The sequence below is a fragment of the Periophthalmus magnuspinnatus genome, chromosome 10, assembly GCF_009829125.3.
Source record: "Periophthalmus magnuspinnatus isolate fPerMag1 chromosome 10, fPerMag1.2.pri, whole genome shotgun sequence".
In the NCBI taxonomy this organism is placed as follows: domain Eukaryota; kingdom Metazoa; phylum Chordata; class Actinopteri; order Gobiiformes; family Gobiidae; genus Periophthalmus; species Periophthalmus magnuspinnatus.
In genome coordinates, this window is record NC_047135.1 from 5,704,970 (window position 1) to 5,722,241 (window position 17,272).

At 37.8% G+C, this 17,272-nt stretch overlaps 3 protein-coding genes across 3 annotated transcripts; all 3 read right to left on the reverse strand.

Annotated features, from left to right (window-relative positions):
• Positions 1-3,946: 3,946 nt before the first annotated feature.
• LOC117378024 (protocadherin gamma-A11-like) lies at positions 3,947-6,349 on the reverse strand. Its single transcript, XM_033974565.1, has one exon. It carries the CDS (start codon positions 6,347-6,349, stop codon positions 3,947-3,949), a length of 2,403 nt encoding a protein of 800 aa, XP_033830456.1.
• A 1,780-nt stretch (positions 6,350-8,129) lies between these two features.
• On the reverse strand, positions 8,130-10,489 carry LOC117378025 (protocadherin gamma-A11-like). The gene has a single exon (XM_033974566.2). It carries the CDS (start codon positions 10,428-10,430, stop codon positions 8,130-8,132), a length of 2,301 nt encoding a protein of 766 aa, XP_033830457.2. The 5' UTR covers positions 10,431-10,489.
• A 1,756-nt stretch (positions 10,490-12,245) lies between these two features.
• LOC117378026 (protocadherin beta-16-like) lies at positions 12,246-14,645 on the reverse strand. Its single transcript, XM_033974567.1, has one exon. The coding sequence runs from the start codon at positions 14,643-14,645 to the stop codon at positions 12,246-12,248; it is 2,400 nt and encodes a 799-aa protein (XP_033830458.1).
• Positions 14,646-17,272: the final 2,627 nt, after the last annotated feature.

Genomic DNA, 17,272 nt, shown 5'->3' on the forward strand with positions numbered 1-17,272 from the left:
CATACGTTCTCCTCCGTTATATATTTGGTTCATTGTAGCAAGGTGTAGCCCATGTGGTCTTTATGTTTGTTTTATTTCACCAAAATCTCGTTTTGTTTACTATTGAAATTGTACTTTAAGTTTATTGAGCCGTTTTGTCGGAGGATTTTATTTTGGCGGTGCCTGTATCTCCCGCGGCTCCCCTCAGTTGCTGCAAGGAGAGCAGAGGGGAGGTAAGGAGTGGATTTGTTCCCGTGTCTAGAGTTAAAATAGTTCATAGAAAGTTAATGACAGTACCGTTTGCGTTTTGTTCCTGATTTGTAAGGCCTTCACCATTATTCCTGTTGTAAAGATATGTGTGAACAGTGTTTTATATGTAAATACAGCACTTAGGAAAAGTACGGCTATAACGAGGGAATTTGGGTTAGCAAGTGCGATCTCACACGTGTCTGATACTTTGTCTTTCTGTAGACGTGCAGGATTGGCAGACCTGGACTGTGCTGTATTTTGATTTTGATTTTGTTTCACACAGGTATGTGAATGTTATTTTTGTATGTCAACTTATAATGTAATTTAATTGTTATCATTAATTTCAATTTGTAATTAGTTAATTATAAATAAAACGTCAGTTGCTGCAAGGAGAGCAGAGGGGAGACGTGCGGGATTGGCAGACCTGGACTGTGCTGTATTTTGATTTTTATTTTGTTTCACACAGATAATAAACCCTCCCCTGAATGGCAGACCCCTGTGTGTGGCTCAGTTTGTCTGTACAACACAACGCAGAAGGTGTTAGCCGGACAGCCTAAACCACCCGGCTACAAAAGAAGGAGAAACTATTCACAAACAGTTCAGGGCAAACAAACAGTAACAATGAAACACGCGTGAAAATGTCGATTCTAGAGGCCAAACTCACAGCCTTGACTTCTACGGTTGATATGCATAAAACACCACATTAGAAATCCCAGAATTCTGTAACTACGCAAACACACCATTTGATTTGAATAATAAAAAAAAGGAAAACATAAATAACACTGAAATGTGTTGTCAAAATGATTGTGCAGGGATTTAAACCTAAACATTGGTTTAATAATATTATTTCATCCAAATCATGACATGATAATAAAATACATACAGATACAGGAGAAGTTAAAAAGAAGCAAGTATCTGAGGAACAAGAGCAATTCTAAATCAATATCTTAAAGCAGTCCAAAAGACTGACCTGGGGTTTAGTGTTAGAACAACAAGTTGAGCAAGAGGTAAAAGAAAATAAAATATATTTTATGTTTGAAACAGAATGGGGAATTTAGGGCACATTCACTCTTGCACAATCACCCACATAAAAGTGAAATTAACCAGGACTGCACCCGAAACTTAAGCTGGACTAGATAAGAACTAAAGTAGGACTAGAACAAGACCAAACCAAGTCAACATCAGGGACATTTTTAGATCAGTTTAGAACCAAATAACAAGTGTGTGAGCACACCCTTAAACTGTTCAGCCTAATATGTATGTTGAGATTAATTGTAATTAAAAGAAAATGTTATAAACATATACTTACATACATACATACATACATACATATGTATATATGTATATATATATATATATATATATATATATATATATATATATATATATATATATATATATATATAAAATCATCAACTAAATAAATAAATAAATAAATAAATAAATAAATAAATAAATAAATAAATAAATAAATAAATAAATAAATAAATAAATAAATAAAACAAGCCCACGCCCAGATTAAATTATCTCAAAAGCTCCTTGTTGGAAAAGATGTCAAATCTACAAAACACATTTCTGTATTAATCTTACTAACATATTAGATATTGTACACTGAGAAACTATTAAAAAAATATATAAAAAAAAAATCCTCAATTTTGTAACACAAGTAAATATGTTAATATTTTCAAGTAAATGCATTCACTGTGATTACTTTTATGTAAATAGACCCTAAGCTTTTAGTCACTGACATGATCAGTTTAACAGGTTTCAAGATTTAAATGATGGCTGCTTGTAAGAAGTAAAAATTATTCTTAATAACAGTTAGCAAAAAAAAAAAAAAAAAAAAAAGATAACGTAATTTAATTAAATTTGAAGCAGAGAATGATAACTGTATTATACATTTTTCATGTTTGTTTTTTTTGGAAACCTATTCCTTTTCCGTCTGTGTCTTCAGAGTGACTTTGTAATGCATACCCAGGTGCAGACATTACAATCTCCTAATGGAAGTGGTTATAATGTAACCATAAATTCACAGTCAATTCAAGACACCAACAACATCACATCCTGGTTTACTGTCATTGTTATTGCAAATAACCTCACACTCTGTAAAGTTTTTATCCAAGGTGTCCTATTAAATTCACTGTCTGTGTAATGTAAACAATGTAACAACACAGTTTAAAACCTACACATTTTAAAACCTTTGGCTGATTGAATCTTGTCTGATATAAATTATTTTGAGAGTATGAATTGTGTCAAAAAAAGTATACACTTTAAGAATGTGAAAAAAACAATGACCCCAAAACTCCAATACTCTTCAGCACCACGGACAGAGCCAAAGACAGATGCTTTGCCAAGTGAAAACACTAAACAATAAACCATTATTATTTTATTGTTTTATATATATATATATATATATATATATATATATATATATATATATATATATATATATATATATATATATATATATATATATATATATATATATATATATATCTCCATTCTCTAGTGCAGGGATCTCAGACGCGAGTTTGAAATGTTTGGAACTTTACAGTGTTGTGTGTGGAGCTGAACGAACACGTTGGGGTATATGGCCCTTGAGGGCGGGACATCGGCCAGGCTTTATGCAGAGAAACATTTCTTACTAAGTCCCTGTTTCTTAGTGAGTGAAAGTTACAGCAGTGTTGCCATGGAGTGTTTTCTTGCGTACTTGGCTGGCTGCCTCGTTTCTGCTGGGCGCACGTGGACATTCGTCCCAGCGTTTACAACACGACAACATTTATTTTTTATTTTACTTTTTTTTTAAGTTCCTCTAAAGCGGGACATTATATGTATATATACACATATAAAAATGTATATAAACACACGTATGTCAGTGGCACTTAGAAAGTTAATATGAGATCTCTCTCTCTCTCTCTCTGATAAAATAAATCAAAGTGATGCGTACGCAGCGTGATAAAAGAAAAGCAAGGAACTCGATGCAGCCTAATGTAGTCTACAGTCACAGAGCGACACCTGTCCATCGGCAAAACCAGTCCCCCATAACCCGGACCAATTATAGGGTCACACCGTTATTTGTGGCTCATTGTTTTTTATGCTGCTAAGTCTCTAGCAGCAAGGAGTTGGCAAGAGAAGCTATGCTCAGAAGAACAGTTCATGTTCTTCAATGTTATTCATGTTCAGGACAATTCTTGTTCAGAAGAAGGTTAAAGGTTAAAGAATTGTTAATACAGACATCTGAATGAAGATATAGAAGAAGAAACCACATATAGCTAATGAAATATTATTCATATTATTCATATTATTATTGTTGTTAATGTTATTGTTTTTGTTATTATTACTACTACTAATTGAATTATTTTCTTACTTATTTATTTCAATTTATTTTTTGTTTAAAAAAAATAAAATAAAAATTGAGAATATTGAAATTTTTTTAAGAAAGTATTTCTTGTGGAAAACCTGATGCGACCCAGCCTCACCTAGACTCTGCCTCCACCTGTCCCCAGGTAAACTGAGTGTGAGACCCCTGCTCTAGTGTCAACTTACTCCAAAGGTCAGACCGAAAAGAATGATGATAAGAAACTGCAAAACATCATTAAAACTATTTAGGTTAAAAAAAAAAAAAAACAACAAAAAAACAATAATAGTAATAAATAGGAAATGTACCAGTGTTGAAAAGCAGTAAAAAAAATAAAAAAAAGGCAATTCTTTTCATTGATTATGTGCCTACCTCAGGAGAGACATCACCATCTCCAAAGACGTCACAAAAGTCAGTGGGGCTTTTTCTCAGTGTCTGATCTGCAGGCAGGGTGTTGTCATTGTAGGACGACACAAACTTAAAGTCACTTGTCCTGGATCCAGTCGTCATGTATCCATCATAGTTGTAAGTGCTGCGTAAAGTTCCTGTGCCGTCAACATCTGCATAATTAGGAGGCAGATAACCACTGGGGATTGCAACTGCTCCATCAAACAACAGTCTGGGCTTCCTCCTGCGACAGAACCTCACACCCAGGACAATAATAATGAAGGTGAGGAAAAATGTGGACACTGACACCAGTGCAATGATCAGATAGGATGTCAGCTTTGAGTCCCTCTCATCATAAGAAATGTCCTTGAGTTCAGGCACTTCAGCCAAGTTATCAGAGATCAGTAAATACATGGAGCAGGTGGCAGAGAGAGGAGGCTGTCCGTTATCCTTCACTGACACAATAAGGTTCTGTTTCATGCTGTCAGATTCAGAGACGTCCCGCTGGCTCCGGATCTCTCCACTGTGGAGACCGATAGTAAAAAGTCCAGGATCAGTGGATTTGACTATGTGATAGGACAGCCAGGCGTTCTGTCCAGAGTCTGCGTCCACTGCTATCACTTTGGACACCAGACAGCCTGCATGTGCAGCTTTAGGGACCAGTTCAGTCATGAAGGAGTTCCCCTCCGGGGTGGGGTACAGTATTTGAGGAGAGTTGTCGTTCACGTCAGATATAAACACATTGACTGTCACGTTGCTGCTGAGTGGAGGAGAGCCATTGTCTCTGGCCATCACATGGACTTTAAAACTCCTGAACTGTTCATAATCAAAAGCCCTCACAGCATGGATCACCCCTGTGTCTCCATTAACAGATACATAGGAGGACACTGGGGCCCCATTCACCTCACCAGGTAACAGAGAATAAACCACTGTCCCGTTTTGTCTCCAGTCTGGGTCTCGAGCAGCAACAGAACATAAAGTGGAGCCAGGTTTGTTGTTTTCAGTCACATGTGCGCTGTAGGACTGCTCCTCAAACACAGGAGGGTTGTCATTGATGTCAGCTACAGTTAAGTGGACAGTTTTAGAGGAGGACAGAGGAGGAGAGCCCTCGTCAGTGGCAGTGATTGTAATGTTGTAATCAGACACTAGCTCACGGTCCAGCTGTTCTGTGGTCACTAGAGAATAATAGTTTTTAATGGAAGGAACTAACTTGAAAGGGACCCCAGTCTGAAGGGAGCAGCGGACCTGTCTGTTGTTCTCTGAGTCTCTGTCCTGCACATTAATGATGCCCACCTCTGTACCAGGTGACACATTCTCAGGAATCTGATTGGTCAGTGACTTTAAGGTAATTATAGGAGCATTGTCATTAACATCAGTAATTTCAACTATTAAAGTTGTATAAGAGACAAGCCCTAGTCCATCTTTAGCGCTGATATGGAGCTCATAAGAAGCAGTTTTTTCATAATCATTTTTACCTGACACAACCACTTCTCCTGTTTTTTGATTTATTGAAAACACATTACTGTTTTCATCAGACACGTGGTCAAATGCATACATGATGTCACTATTTATTCCTTCGTCTGCATCAGTAGCAGTCACTGTAATAACCAGTGTGTCTGGAGGAGAGTTTTCTGGAAGACTCGCTTTATACACAGTCTGACTAAACACTGGCGCATTATCATTAGCGTCAAGAACAGTGACATGGATGACTACTGTGCCTGATCTCTGAGGAGAGCCGCCATCAAACGCAGTCAGAACAAGCGTGATCTCGTTATTTTTCTCTCTGTCTAATTCTTTATCCAACACTAACTCACAATATTTTCGTCCTACAGAGTTTGGTTTATATATAAGTTGGAAATTGTCATTTTGCTGAAGGGTGTAGCCCTGCACTGCGTTTTCTCCTATATCCCCATCATGCGCTTCACCAACAACAAACTTCGTGCCTTTTATAGCTGATTCTCGAATTTCAAATTTAAGTGAGTCGTCCGTGAATTGTGGTGCGTTGTCATTTATGTCTTGCACGCGGATAGTAAAGCGATGCAGCTCCAAAGGGTTTTCCAGCACGAGCTCCTGTTTCAGAATACATGAAGTCTTCTTCGCACAAAGGCCCTCTCTGTCAATCCTCTCCTGAACAACCAGCTCTCCCGTGTTGAGGTTCACGCTGCAGTACTGGACGCCGTTGTCCTCGGAGTCCACGCGCGCCCTGCGCGCGGACAACCTGCCCAAATCCAGACCTATATCCTTAGCGATATTTCCGATCACGGATCCACGTTTCATCTCCTCTGGAACAGAGTAACTCACGTCTCCTCTGATGGGGTAAAAGGTAAAAAGCAATAACCCCAAAGTGAACGATAAGAGAAATCCTTTTTGCGCCATGTTGGCTCCACGGGGAAAAATGCTACAACCTAAATATTCGCTAAACAAGCCCTCATGCGGAAACACCTCATCATCTGTAGAACAGAAATTTACAACAACCACAAAGAAGGAAAGAAGGGAGGGGAATAAATATGTGCCGCGCGGTTCACTGGTAAATACTGACACCAAGAGTAGGTTTAGAGGAACAGCTACACATGCTGAAAAAAATCTTATATATATATATATATATATATAGTTTTTTTGTTTTTTTACTCACTGTAAAATCATAAAAATAAAACGTGTCCTAATATAAATTTTCATTATAATTGAAATTATAAATATACAAAAAAATAAACAGTTTAAAAAATGTTATCAAGCGGGTTTGAATCCTACGTGTTGTCACATCATTATTAAAAATAGATCACTCACATTCTTTCTCATAATGACAAAATGTTTCTGGATTTCAAATTGTCTTTCTGTTCATCAACAAACTGAATAATGAGATGCTGTCCAAGAATCCAACAACTATAGTCTAATTTGATCAGCAGTAGCGTTTATTTCCCCTTTCCCCAGTATTGAAATTAAAATAATAATAATGACAATAATAATAATATGAATGATCATAATACTAACACTAATAATACTACAACAACTACTACTACTACTAATGGTAATAATAATTAAAATAATAATAAAGTATTACATGAAATAATTAAAATCATCAAGACAACACAAGAGAAACAGTGCCACCCATAAAAAGTTTTTTTTGCCCAGAGCCTAATACATAATACATGTATTATTTTTTAAGAGTTAATAAATTACAGTGTGTGTCTTCAGAGTGACTTTGTAACAGATACCCAGATGCAAATATCACATTGCCTTAATGAAGGTGATTAAATTGTAACCATAAATCCACTGACAAAATCAAAATATCAACACCTCTTGGTTCACTGTCATTGTTATGGCAAATAACCTCACACTCTGCAAAGTTATTATTCAAAAGGTCCCACTGAATTCACATGTCTGGACAATTTAACAGATATAACAACAAAGTTTAAAACCTACACATTTTGAAACCTTTGGATGATTGAATCTTGTCTGATAAGAAATATTTTGAGAGTATGACTTGTGTCTCAGAAGTTCACACATTAAGAATGTCAAAAAAACAATGACTCCAAAACTTTGTCAACACTTTTCAGCACCACGGACAGAGCCAAAGACAGACACTTTGCCAAGTGAAAACACCAAACAGGAAAAAATTATTTTAAAATCAGGATTAAAATAACACCACACATGACTTGGAAATTTCATCCAACTGAATCATTGCCAGTTGCCCTTTACAATATAACTGTTTATAGTGGAAGTCCATGTATTCTCAAACACCAGTGGAAAGTGCCACTACTGAACATGATTGAGCTTTTGACCTCATACAACCAAAATATACCATAAATTAATAAAACAACCTTCACTTGCCATGTCCAAAGTCTAAGTAGGTGCCTTTCTATTGAAATAGCCACACTGTGAACATTATATGTACAAGGATGTACAAGCATTCCTTACAAAGATACTAGGCATGGTGTAATGGCTCCACCAGTCACACAGTTTTAACATAAACAAAAGACAAAATTATCTCTATCTTCTTGATATACTATGTGCATGATTTGTAAATCCATTCTCTAGTGTCACCTAACTCCAAAGGTCAGAATTAAAAGAAAAAAAAAAAAAAGTAGGAAATGCACCAGTGTTGAAATGAAGTGAACACAGAAAAATAAAAAATAAAAACTTTAAGGCAATTCTTTGACTATGTGCCTACCTCAGGAGAGACATCACCATCTCCAAAGACGTCAGAAAAGTCAGTGGGGCTTTTTCTCAGTGTCTGATCTGCAGGCAGCGTGTTGTCATTGTAGGACGACACAAACTTAAAGTCACTTGTCCTGGATCCAGTCGTCATGTATCCATCATAGTTGTAAGTGCTGCGTAAAGTTCCTGTGCCGTCAACATCTGCATAATTAGGAGGCAGATAACCACTGGGGATTGCAACTGCTCCATCAAACAACAGTCTGGGCTTCCTCCTGCGACAGAACCTCACACCCAGGACAATAATAATGAAGGTGAGGAAAAATGTGGACACTGACACCAGTGCAATGATCAGATAGGATGTCAGCTTTGAGTCCCTCTCATCATAAGAAATGTCCTTGAGTTCAGGCACTTCAGCCAAGTTATCAGAGATCAGTAAATACATGGAGCAGGTGGCAGAGAGAGGAGGCTGTCCGTTATCCTTCACTGACACAATAAGGTTCTGTTTCATGCTGTCAGATTCAGAGACATCCCGCTGGCTCCGGATCTCTCCACTGTGGAGACCGATAGTAAAAAGTCCAGGATCAGTGGATTTGACTATGTGATAGGACAGCCAGGCGTTCTGTCCAGAGTCTGCGTCCACTGCTATCACTTTGGACACCAGAGAGCCTGCATGTGCAGCTTTAGGGACCAGTTCAGTCATGAAGGAGTTCCCCTCCGGGGTGGGGTACAGTATTTGAGGAGAGTTGTCATTCACGTCAGATATAAACACATTGACTGTCACGTTGCTGCTGAGTGGAGGAGAGCCATTGTCTCTGGCCATCACATGGACTTTAAAACTCCTGAACTGTTCATAATCAAAAGCCCTCACAGCATGGATCACCCCTGTGTCTCCATTAACAGATACATAGGAGGACACTGGGGCCCCATTCACCTCACCAGGTAACAGAGAATAAACCACTGTCCCGTTTTGTCTCCAGTCTGGGTCTCGAGCAGCAACAGAACATAAAGTGGAGCCAGGTTTGTTGTTTTCAGTCACATGTGCGCTGTAGGACTGCTCCTCAAACACAGGAGGGTTGTCATTGATGTCAGCTACAGTTAAGTGGACAGTTTTAGAGGAGGACAGAGGAGGAGAGCCCTCGTCAGTGGCAGTGATTGTAATGTTGTAATCAGACACTAGCTCACGGTCCAGCTGTTCTGTGGTCACTAGAGAATAATAGTTTTTAATGGAAGGTACTAACTTGAAAGGGACCCCAGTCTGAAGGGAGCAGCGGACCTGTCTGTTGTTCTCTGAGTCTCTGTCCTGCACATTAATGATGCCCACCTCTGTACCAGGTGACACATTCTCAGGAATCTGACTTGACAGTGATTTCAAAAATATAACAGGAGCATTGTCATTTATGTCTACAATTTCAATAAATAGAGTTGCAAAAGATGCCAGTCCAAGTCCATCTTTGGCACTAATTTGAATTTCATATGAGGATTCTTTTTCATAATCAATCGATTGAGCAACTCTAACCTCCCCAGTGGAGGGATTTAAAGTAAATATGTTGTCATCATCCGAAGGGTGGTCAAAACCATACATTATTTCACTGTTTACCCCCTCGTCTGCATCAGAAGCAGTCACTGTAATAACCAGTGTGTCTGGAGAAGAGTTTTCTGGAAGACTCGCTTTATACACAGTCTGACTAAACACTGGCGCATTATCATTAGCGTCAAGAACAGTGACATGGATGACTACTGTGCCTGATCTCTGAGGAGAGCCGCCATCAAACGCAGTCAGCACAAGCGTGATCTCATTATTTTCTTCTCTGTCTAACTCCTTGTCCAAAACTAATTCACTATACTTTCGGCCATTGCTCTTTGTTTTTACGTCCAATGTAAAGTGTTTGTTTTCTTGCAGGGTGTAACCCTGAACACTATTCTCCCCTATGTCTCCGTCGTATGCTTCATCTAATGGATATCGCGCGCCTTTATCAGTCATTTCACTGATGTCAAATTTAAGCGTATCCTCCTTAAATTGTGGCGCGTTGTCATTTATGTCTTGCACGCGGATAGTAAAGCGATGCAGCTCCAAAGGGTTTTCCAGTACAAGCTCCTGTTTCAGAATACATGAAGTCTTCTTCGCACAAAGGCCCTCTCTGTCAATCCTCTCCTGAACAACCAGCTCTCCCGTGTTGAGGTTCACGCTGCAGTACTGGACGCCGTTGTCCTCTGAGTCCACGCGCGCCCTGCGCGCGGACAACCTGCCCAAATCCAGACCTATATCCTTAGCGATATTTCCGATCACAGATCCACGTTTCATCTCCTCTGGAACAGAGTAACTCACGTCTCCTCTGATGGGGTAAAAGGTAAAAAACAATAACCCCAATGTGGAAAATAAGGTAAATCCTTTTTGCGCCATGTTGGCTCCACTGGGAAAAATGCTACAACCTAAATATTCGCTAAACGAGCCCTCATACGGAAACACCTCATCATCCGTAGAACAGAATTTTACAACAACCACAAAGAAGGAAAGAAGGGAGGGGAATAAATATGTGCCGCGCGGTTCACTGGTAAATACTGACACCAAGAGTAGGTTTAGAGGAATAGCTACGCTTCCTTAAAAAATCAGGGTTTTTTTTACTCACTTTAAAAACAAAATAATAAAAAGTGTCCTATATTAAATGTTCATTATAATTGAAATAATAAAAATAAAATAAACAGTTTAAAATGTATTCAATTGGGTTTTTAATCCTATGTTTTGTAATTTCACTGTTAAAAATAGATCCCTTACATTCTTTCTCGTAATGACAAAATATTTCAAGATTTCTAATTGCCTTTCTTTTTACCAACAAACTGTGAATAATGAGATGCTGTCCAAGAATCCAGAGCACTGACGTGTAATTTGATCAGCAGTAGCGTTTTTCCCCTTAATGAAGGCTAATGTTGAAATAATAATAATAATAATAATAATAATAATAATAATAATAATAATAATAATAATAATAATATTGATATTATTAAATAGAATGATATGAAATATTTTAAAATCATAAAGACAACATAAGAGGAACAGTGCCAATTCTCAAATGTATTTATGACCAGAGTCAAATATACAGTACATGTATTATTTTTTAAGAGCTAATTAATTACAGTGTGTGTCTTCACAGCGATTTTGTAATGCATACCCAGGTGCAAACTTCACCATACCCTAATGGAAGTGACAAACTCAAAACATCAACACCACATCTTGGTTCACTGTCATTGTTATGGCAAATAACCTCATACTCTGCAAAGGTATTATCCGAGGTGTCTCATTGAATTCACATGTCTGTGCAATGTAAGAAATAGAACAACACAGTTTAAAGCCTACACAATTTGAAACCTTTCAATGATTGAATCTTGTCTGATATAAAATATTTTGAGAATATGACTTGTGTTAAAGAAGTACATATATTAAAGAATGTGAAAAAAAATAATGACCCCAAAACTCTGCCAACACTCTTCAGCACCACGGACAGAGCCAAAGACAGATGCTTTGCCAACACTAAACAGGAAACAATTTCTTAAATTTAGTATGAAAATAACATCACACATGATTTAGAAATTCCATGCAACTGAATCATTGCCAGTTGCCCTTTACAATAGAACTGTTTATAGTGGAAGTTCATGTATTCTCAAAAACGAGTGGAAAGTGCCAGTACTAAGCACCACTGAGGTTATAACCACATACAACCAAATATACCATTAATTCATAAAACAACCTTCACTTGCCATGTCCAAAGTCAGAGTAGCTGCCTGTTTGTTGAAATAGCCAGAAGAGCCAGAACATTATATGTACAAGGATTGTATATACAAGCATTCCCAACTAACAAACTAGGCACGGTGTAATGGCTCCACCAGTTATCACAGTTGTAACAGAGACATAAGACAAAATCATCACTATCTTCTTGATATGGTGATTTGTAAATCTATTCTCTAGTATCAACTAACTCCAAAGGTCAGACTGAAGAAATATGACATAAAAACAAAAGACATAACTAAAAATATATAGGTTAAAAAAACAAAAAAACAAGTAGAAAATGCACCAGTGTTGAAAAGAAGTGAACACAGACAAACGTTGAAGGCAATTCTTTGACTATGTGCCTACCTCAGGAGAGACATCACCATCTCCAAAGACGTCAGAAAAGTCAGTGGGGCTTTTTCTCAGTGTCTGATCTGCAGGCAGCGTGTTGTCATTGTAGGACGACACAAACTTAAAGTCACTTGTCCTGGATCCAGTCGTCATGTATCCATCATAGTTGTAAGTGCTGCGTAAAGTTCCTGTGCCGTCAACATCTGCATAATTAGGAGGCAGATAACCACTGGGGATTGCAACTGCTCCATCAAACAACAGTCTGGGCTTCCTCCTGCGACAGAACCTCACACCCAGGACAATAATAATGAAGGTGAGGAAAAATGTGGACACTGACACCAGTGCAATGATCAGATAGGATGTCAGCTTTGAGTCCCTCTCATCATAAGAAATGTCCTTGAGTTCAGGCACTTCAGCCAAGTTATCAGAGATCAGTAAATACATGGAGCAGGTGGCAGAGAGAGGAGGCTGTCCGTTATCCTTCACTGACACAATAAGGTTCTGTTTCATGCTGTCAGATTCAGAGACGTCCCGCTGGCTCCGGATCTCTCCACTGTGGAGACCGATAATAAAAAGTCCAGGATCAGTGGATTTGACTATGTGATAGGACAGCCAGGCGTTCTGTCCAGAGTCTGCGTCCACTGCTATCACTTTGGACACCAGAGAGCCTGCATGTGCAGCTTTAGGGACCAGTTCAGTCATGAAGGAGTTCCCCTCCGGGGTGGGGTACAGTATTTGAGGAGAGTTGTCGTTCACGTCCGATATAAACACATTGACTGTCACGTTGCTGCTGAGTGGAGGAGAGCCATTGTCTCTGGCCATCACATGGACTTTAAAACTCCTGAACTGTTCATAATCAAAAGCCCTCACAGCATGGATCACCCCTGTGTCTCCATTAACAGATACATAGGAGGACACTGGGGCCCCATTCACCTCACCAGGTAACAGAGAATAAACCACTGTCCCGTTTTGTCTCCAGTCTGGGTCTCGAGCAGCAACAGAACATAAAGTGGAGCCAGGTTTGTTGTTTTCAGTCACATGTGCGCTGTAGGACTGCTCCTCAAACACAGGAGGGTTGTCATTGATGTCAGCTACAGTTAAGTGGACAGTTTTAGAGGAGGACAGAGGAGGAGAGCCCTCGTCAGTGGCAGTGATTGTAATGTTGTAATCAGACACTAGCTCACGGTCCAGCTGTTCTGTGGTCACTAGAGAATAATAGTTTTTAATGGAAGGTACTAACTTGAAAGGGACCCCAGTCTGAAGGGAGCAGCGGACCTGTCTGTTGTTCTCTGAGTCTCTGTCCTGCACATTAATGATGCCCACCTCTGTACCAGGTGACACATTCTCAGGAATCTGATTGGTCAGTGACTTTAGAAATATAACAGGGGCATTGTCATTTACGTCTACAACTTCAATAAATAAAGTTGCATAAGATGCTAGTCCCAGTCCATCTTTAGCGCTAATTTGAATTTCATATGATGATTCTTTTTCATAATCAATCGATTGAGCAACTTTAACCTCCCCAGTGGAGGGATTTAAAGTAAATATTTTATCTTCATCTGAAGGCTGGTCAAAACCATATATTATTTCACCGTATACTCCCTCATCAGCATCAGTAGCAGTCACTGTAATAACCAGTGTGTCTGGAGGAGAGTTTTCTGGAAGACTCGCTTTATACACAGTCTGACTAAACACTGGCGCATTATCATTAGCGTCAAGAACAGTGACATGGATGACTACTGTGCCTGATCTCTGAGGAGAGCCGCCATCAAACGCAGTCAACACCAGCGTGACGTCGTTATTTTCCTCTCTGTCTAACTCCTTGTCCAAAACTAATTCACTATACTTTCGGCCATTACTCTTTGCTTTTACGTCCAATGTAAAGTGTTTGTTCTCTTGCAGGGTGTAGCCCTGAACACTGTTCTCCCCAATGTCTCCATCGTATGCTTCATCTAATGGATATCGCGCGCCCTTATCAGCTGATTCATGGATTTCAAATTTAAGCGTGTCCTCTTTAAATTGTGGTGCGTTGTCATTTATGTCTTGCACGCGGATAGTAAAGCGATGCAGCTCCAAAGGGTTTTCCAGCACGAGCTCCTGTTTCAGAATACATGAAGTCTTCTTCGCACAAAGGCCCTCTCTGTCAATCCTCTCCTGAACAACCAGCTCTCCCGTGTTGAGGTTCACGCTGCAGTACTGGACGCCGTTGTCCTCGGAGTCCACGCGCGCCCTGCGCGCGGACAACCTGCCCAAATCCAGACCTATATCCTTAGCGATATTTCCGATCACGGATCCACGTTTCATCTCCTCTGAAACAGAGTAACTCACGTCTCCTTTGACCAGAGGAAAGGTGAAAGGAAGCAACAGTAAAGTCCCCAGAAAGTCGCGTCTGATAGTGAACATTTTATATTGAAACAAATCTATAGATTTGCACTGAAAACGTTCTAATCAGAATTTCTCTTAATCGAAGCGTAATCCACACTCACAAACTGTGACAAGCACAACTGACAAAGAAGGGAGGAGAATGTACGTTCTGTGCCGTTCATTGGTGAACACTGACACCACGAGTGTGTTTGAAGTAACAGCATGTGTATATTTATTTTTATTCCTAACTTTTACTGTAATATTCATGGTGTAAAAATGAAATACTCAAAAGTATTCATCCCAAAATATATAAATATTTTTTAGAATCTACATCCGATATTGAGTGCGTCTCGTGCATCTTGATCACACAAGAATCATATAAATCTGTTCACAAGAAAAGGATCACTTATTTTAATGTGACAAAGAGTAACACAAAATCGATTAAATTCATATTAACATGAAAAATGTCACGATTAATAAACTAAGTATTGTTACTTATAACACATTTGACTGATGCCAAATAGGGTCTATGCTATGGTCAGAAAGAAAAGAACAAAAGCCCATATAAATGCAAGCCAATCTTATCCTAGAGCACATTTGTAATCTTTGAAGGGCCTATAAAAAACTGCCGTCCTGTTTTTTACACTGCTTGTTTCATTTCATTTCATTTTTTTTTTTTTTTATTAATTAATTAATTTTTTGTAGTTTTGGTATTGTGCCAAATCGTTTTACAATATTTATACTTTAATTTTGTGAATAAATGTTTATTATTATTATTATTATTATTATTATTATTATTATTATTATTATTATTATTATTATTATTATTATTATTATTATTATTATTATTATTATTATTCATGGTGTTGTAAATGTATTGACACTGTTCTCTTGTCTTTAGAACCTTTTTAGCAGGTTAATAGTTTCTTTTTAAAACTAGGTGACATTGCTTTTTATTATTCATCTTTAGTATTTTTAACCGCTTTAGGCCACAGCTTACACACACATTCTACCTGTATCTGTCATTTGAATGAGAGACTACAGGTCCAAACAAAAAAAAAACAAAAAAAAAAACAACCTTCTAAACAAAGAGGAAAGGAAGGGTGAGAGGAGGGGGCAATTATTTCCCAGTGACATTACCCTGAAACAACAATAAACATATTCAATTCTATGTTGTTTAGGAGTGTTACTATTTATTTCATAAAACTTATATTTACATTAATACCAAGTTAAATGGCTGTTAACATTTTATATTTTGTTTACCATCATACATGACCTACTGTCAAGAAAATAAATGTGCATATTAAAAACATTGAAAATAGTGTACTGAAATAATGAAATATATGCAATGTGTCTATAGCACACATGAATGAGATGTAGACACTGTTATGACTTTCTTGACCTTAAATCTTCATTTGCATTGTTATGGATCTTTTGACCTAACCTTAGTAATACCATCTGCTGTTATGTATGAGTGCATCTCTTGTTTTTGCGTCTAGCGGCCTCCAGCCACTTTGACTAGACTAAACAGGTATGATTGTTTTGATGGTATAAATACACTGTATGTATTTACATTTGTCAGCTGAGGGTGAGACGACACTGCTAGGGAGAACTGCTCTTTGACGACTCTGCACAATTGATTCAATAAACCAGACTTTTGGATTCAAGACAACTTCTCTATCAATTATATATTTTTCAGGTTTTTACTATTAGAATTTCCACAACTACACAATCTGCAAAAAAAAAAAAAAAAAAAAAAAAAAAAAAAAATGTCTAAAAAAAATCAACAATTTTCAACACCATGAACAAAGAAAGTGAAATACACAATGTGTCAAGAAATCCTGCAGAAAGATCATTTAGACACGGTGCTCACTTCAGTAAAATATTGAATGAATATTTTTCTGTCTTGTACCAATGAAATAAAATAATGTGGGGTCTAACAGCACTTTGAGTTCACTATAAACAGCAGCATAGACAGTGATAGCATTAACATTGTGAATTTCTATGGTCTGACTAATTTACTGTGAATTGAGATTAAACAAAAAATGTAATGTTGTTATAACTATAAACACCAAACAATCTTACATTTAGTCATTGGGATTCATTAAACGTTAGGTTACTTTTTTTTTTTTTTTTTTTTATAAAATGGGGAATCAAAAAGAACATTAAGGCATTAAAATAAAATAAAAATGTTTGACAAAATGCTGAAGCTCATTCCCATTAAAACTGGATACCTGGAACAGGGGTTAATATGTTTTTGACCAGAGTGTCAAACTTTTCCAGAACATAGTAACCGGAGAACTATAAACGTTAAATATACTTGTACAGCCCTCTATAGGGTTCTCACTCTTCTCTATGGTTAAGAATCACAGCTCTAGAAACAAGTCAGTCACCAGTGTCTTTATAAAAAAGCTTGAATGCACTTTTTTAGCCCACACATAACCAAAAGGAGCATTTCATCGACAAACAATCTGCCCCCATTCACCATATTCAGCAGATGGACTGTGGATCATGACCTTCCACTCCTTTCCGGTGAAATCATAAAAAGTTTGTCTGAGATGTAAATGAAAAAAAACTGAAATAATTCCTCATTACTCATTTTACCAAATTAATACTGCACAAAATGTAAAATTTTTGTTACACTGCAAAGATGTTATTACAGTGTT

Excerpts from the sequence above, each read along its gene's own strand:
- LOC117378025 (XM_033974566.2), bottom strand. The coding sequence starts at position 10,430 with ATGAAACGTGGATCTGTGATCGGAAATATCGCTAAGGATATAGGTCTG.
- LOC117378024 (XM_033974565.1), bottom strand. The coding sequence starts at position 6,349 with ATGGCGCAAAAAGGATTTCTCTTATCGTTCACTTTGGGGTTATTGCTT.
- LOC117378026 (XM_033974567.1), bottom strand. The coding sequence starts at position 14,645 with ATGTTCACTATCAGACGCGACTTTCTGGGGACTTTACTGTTGCTTCCT.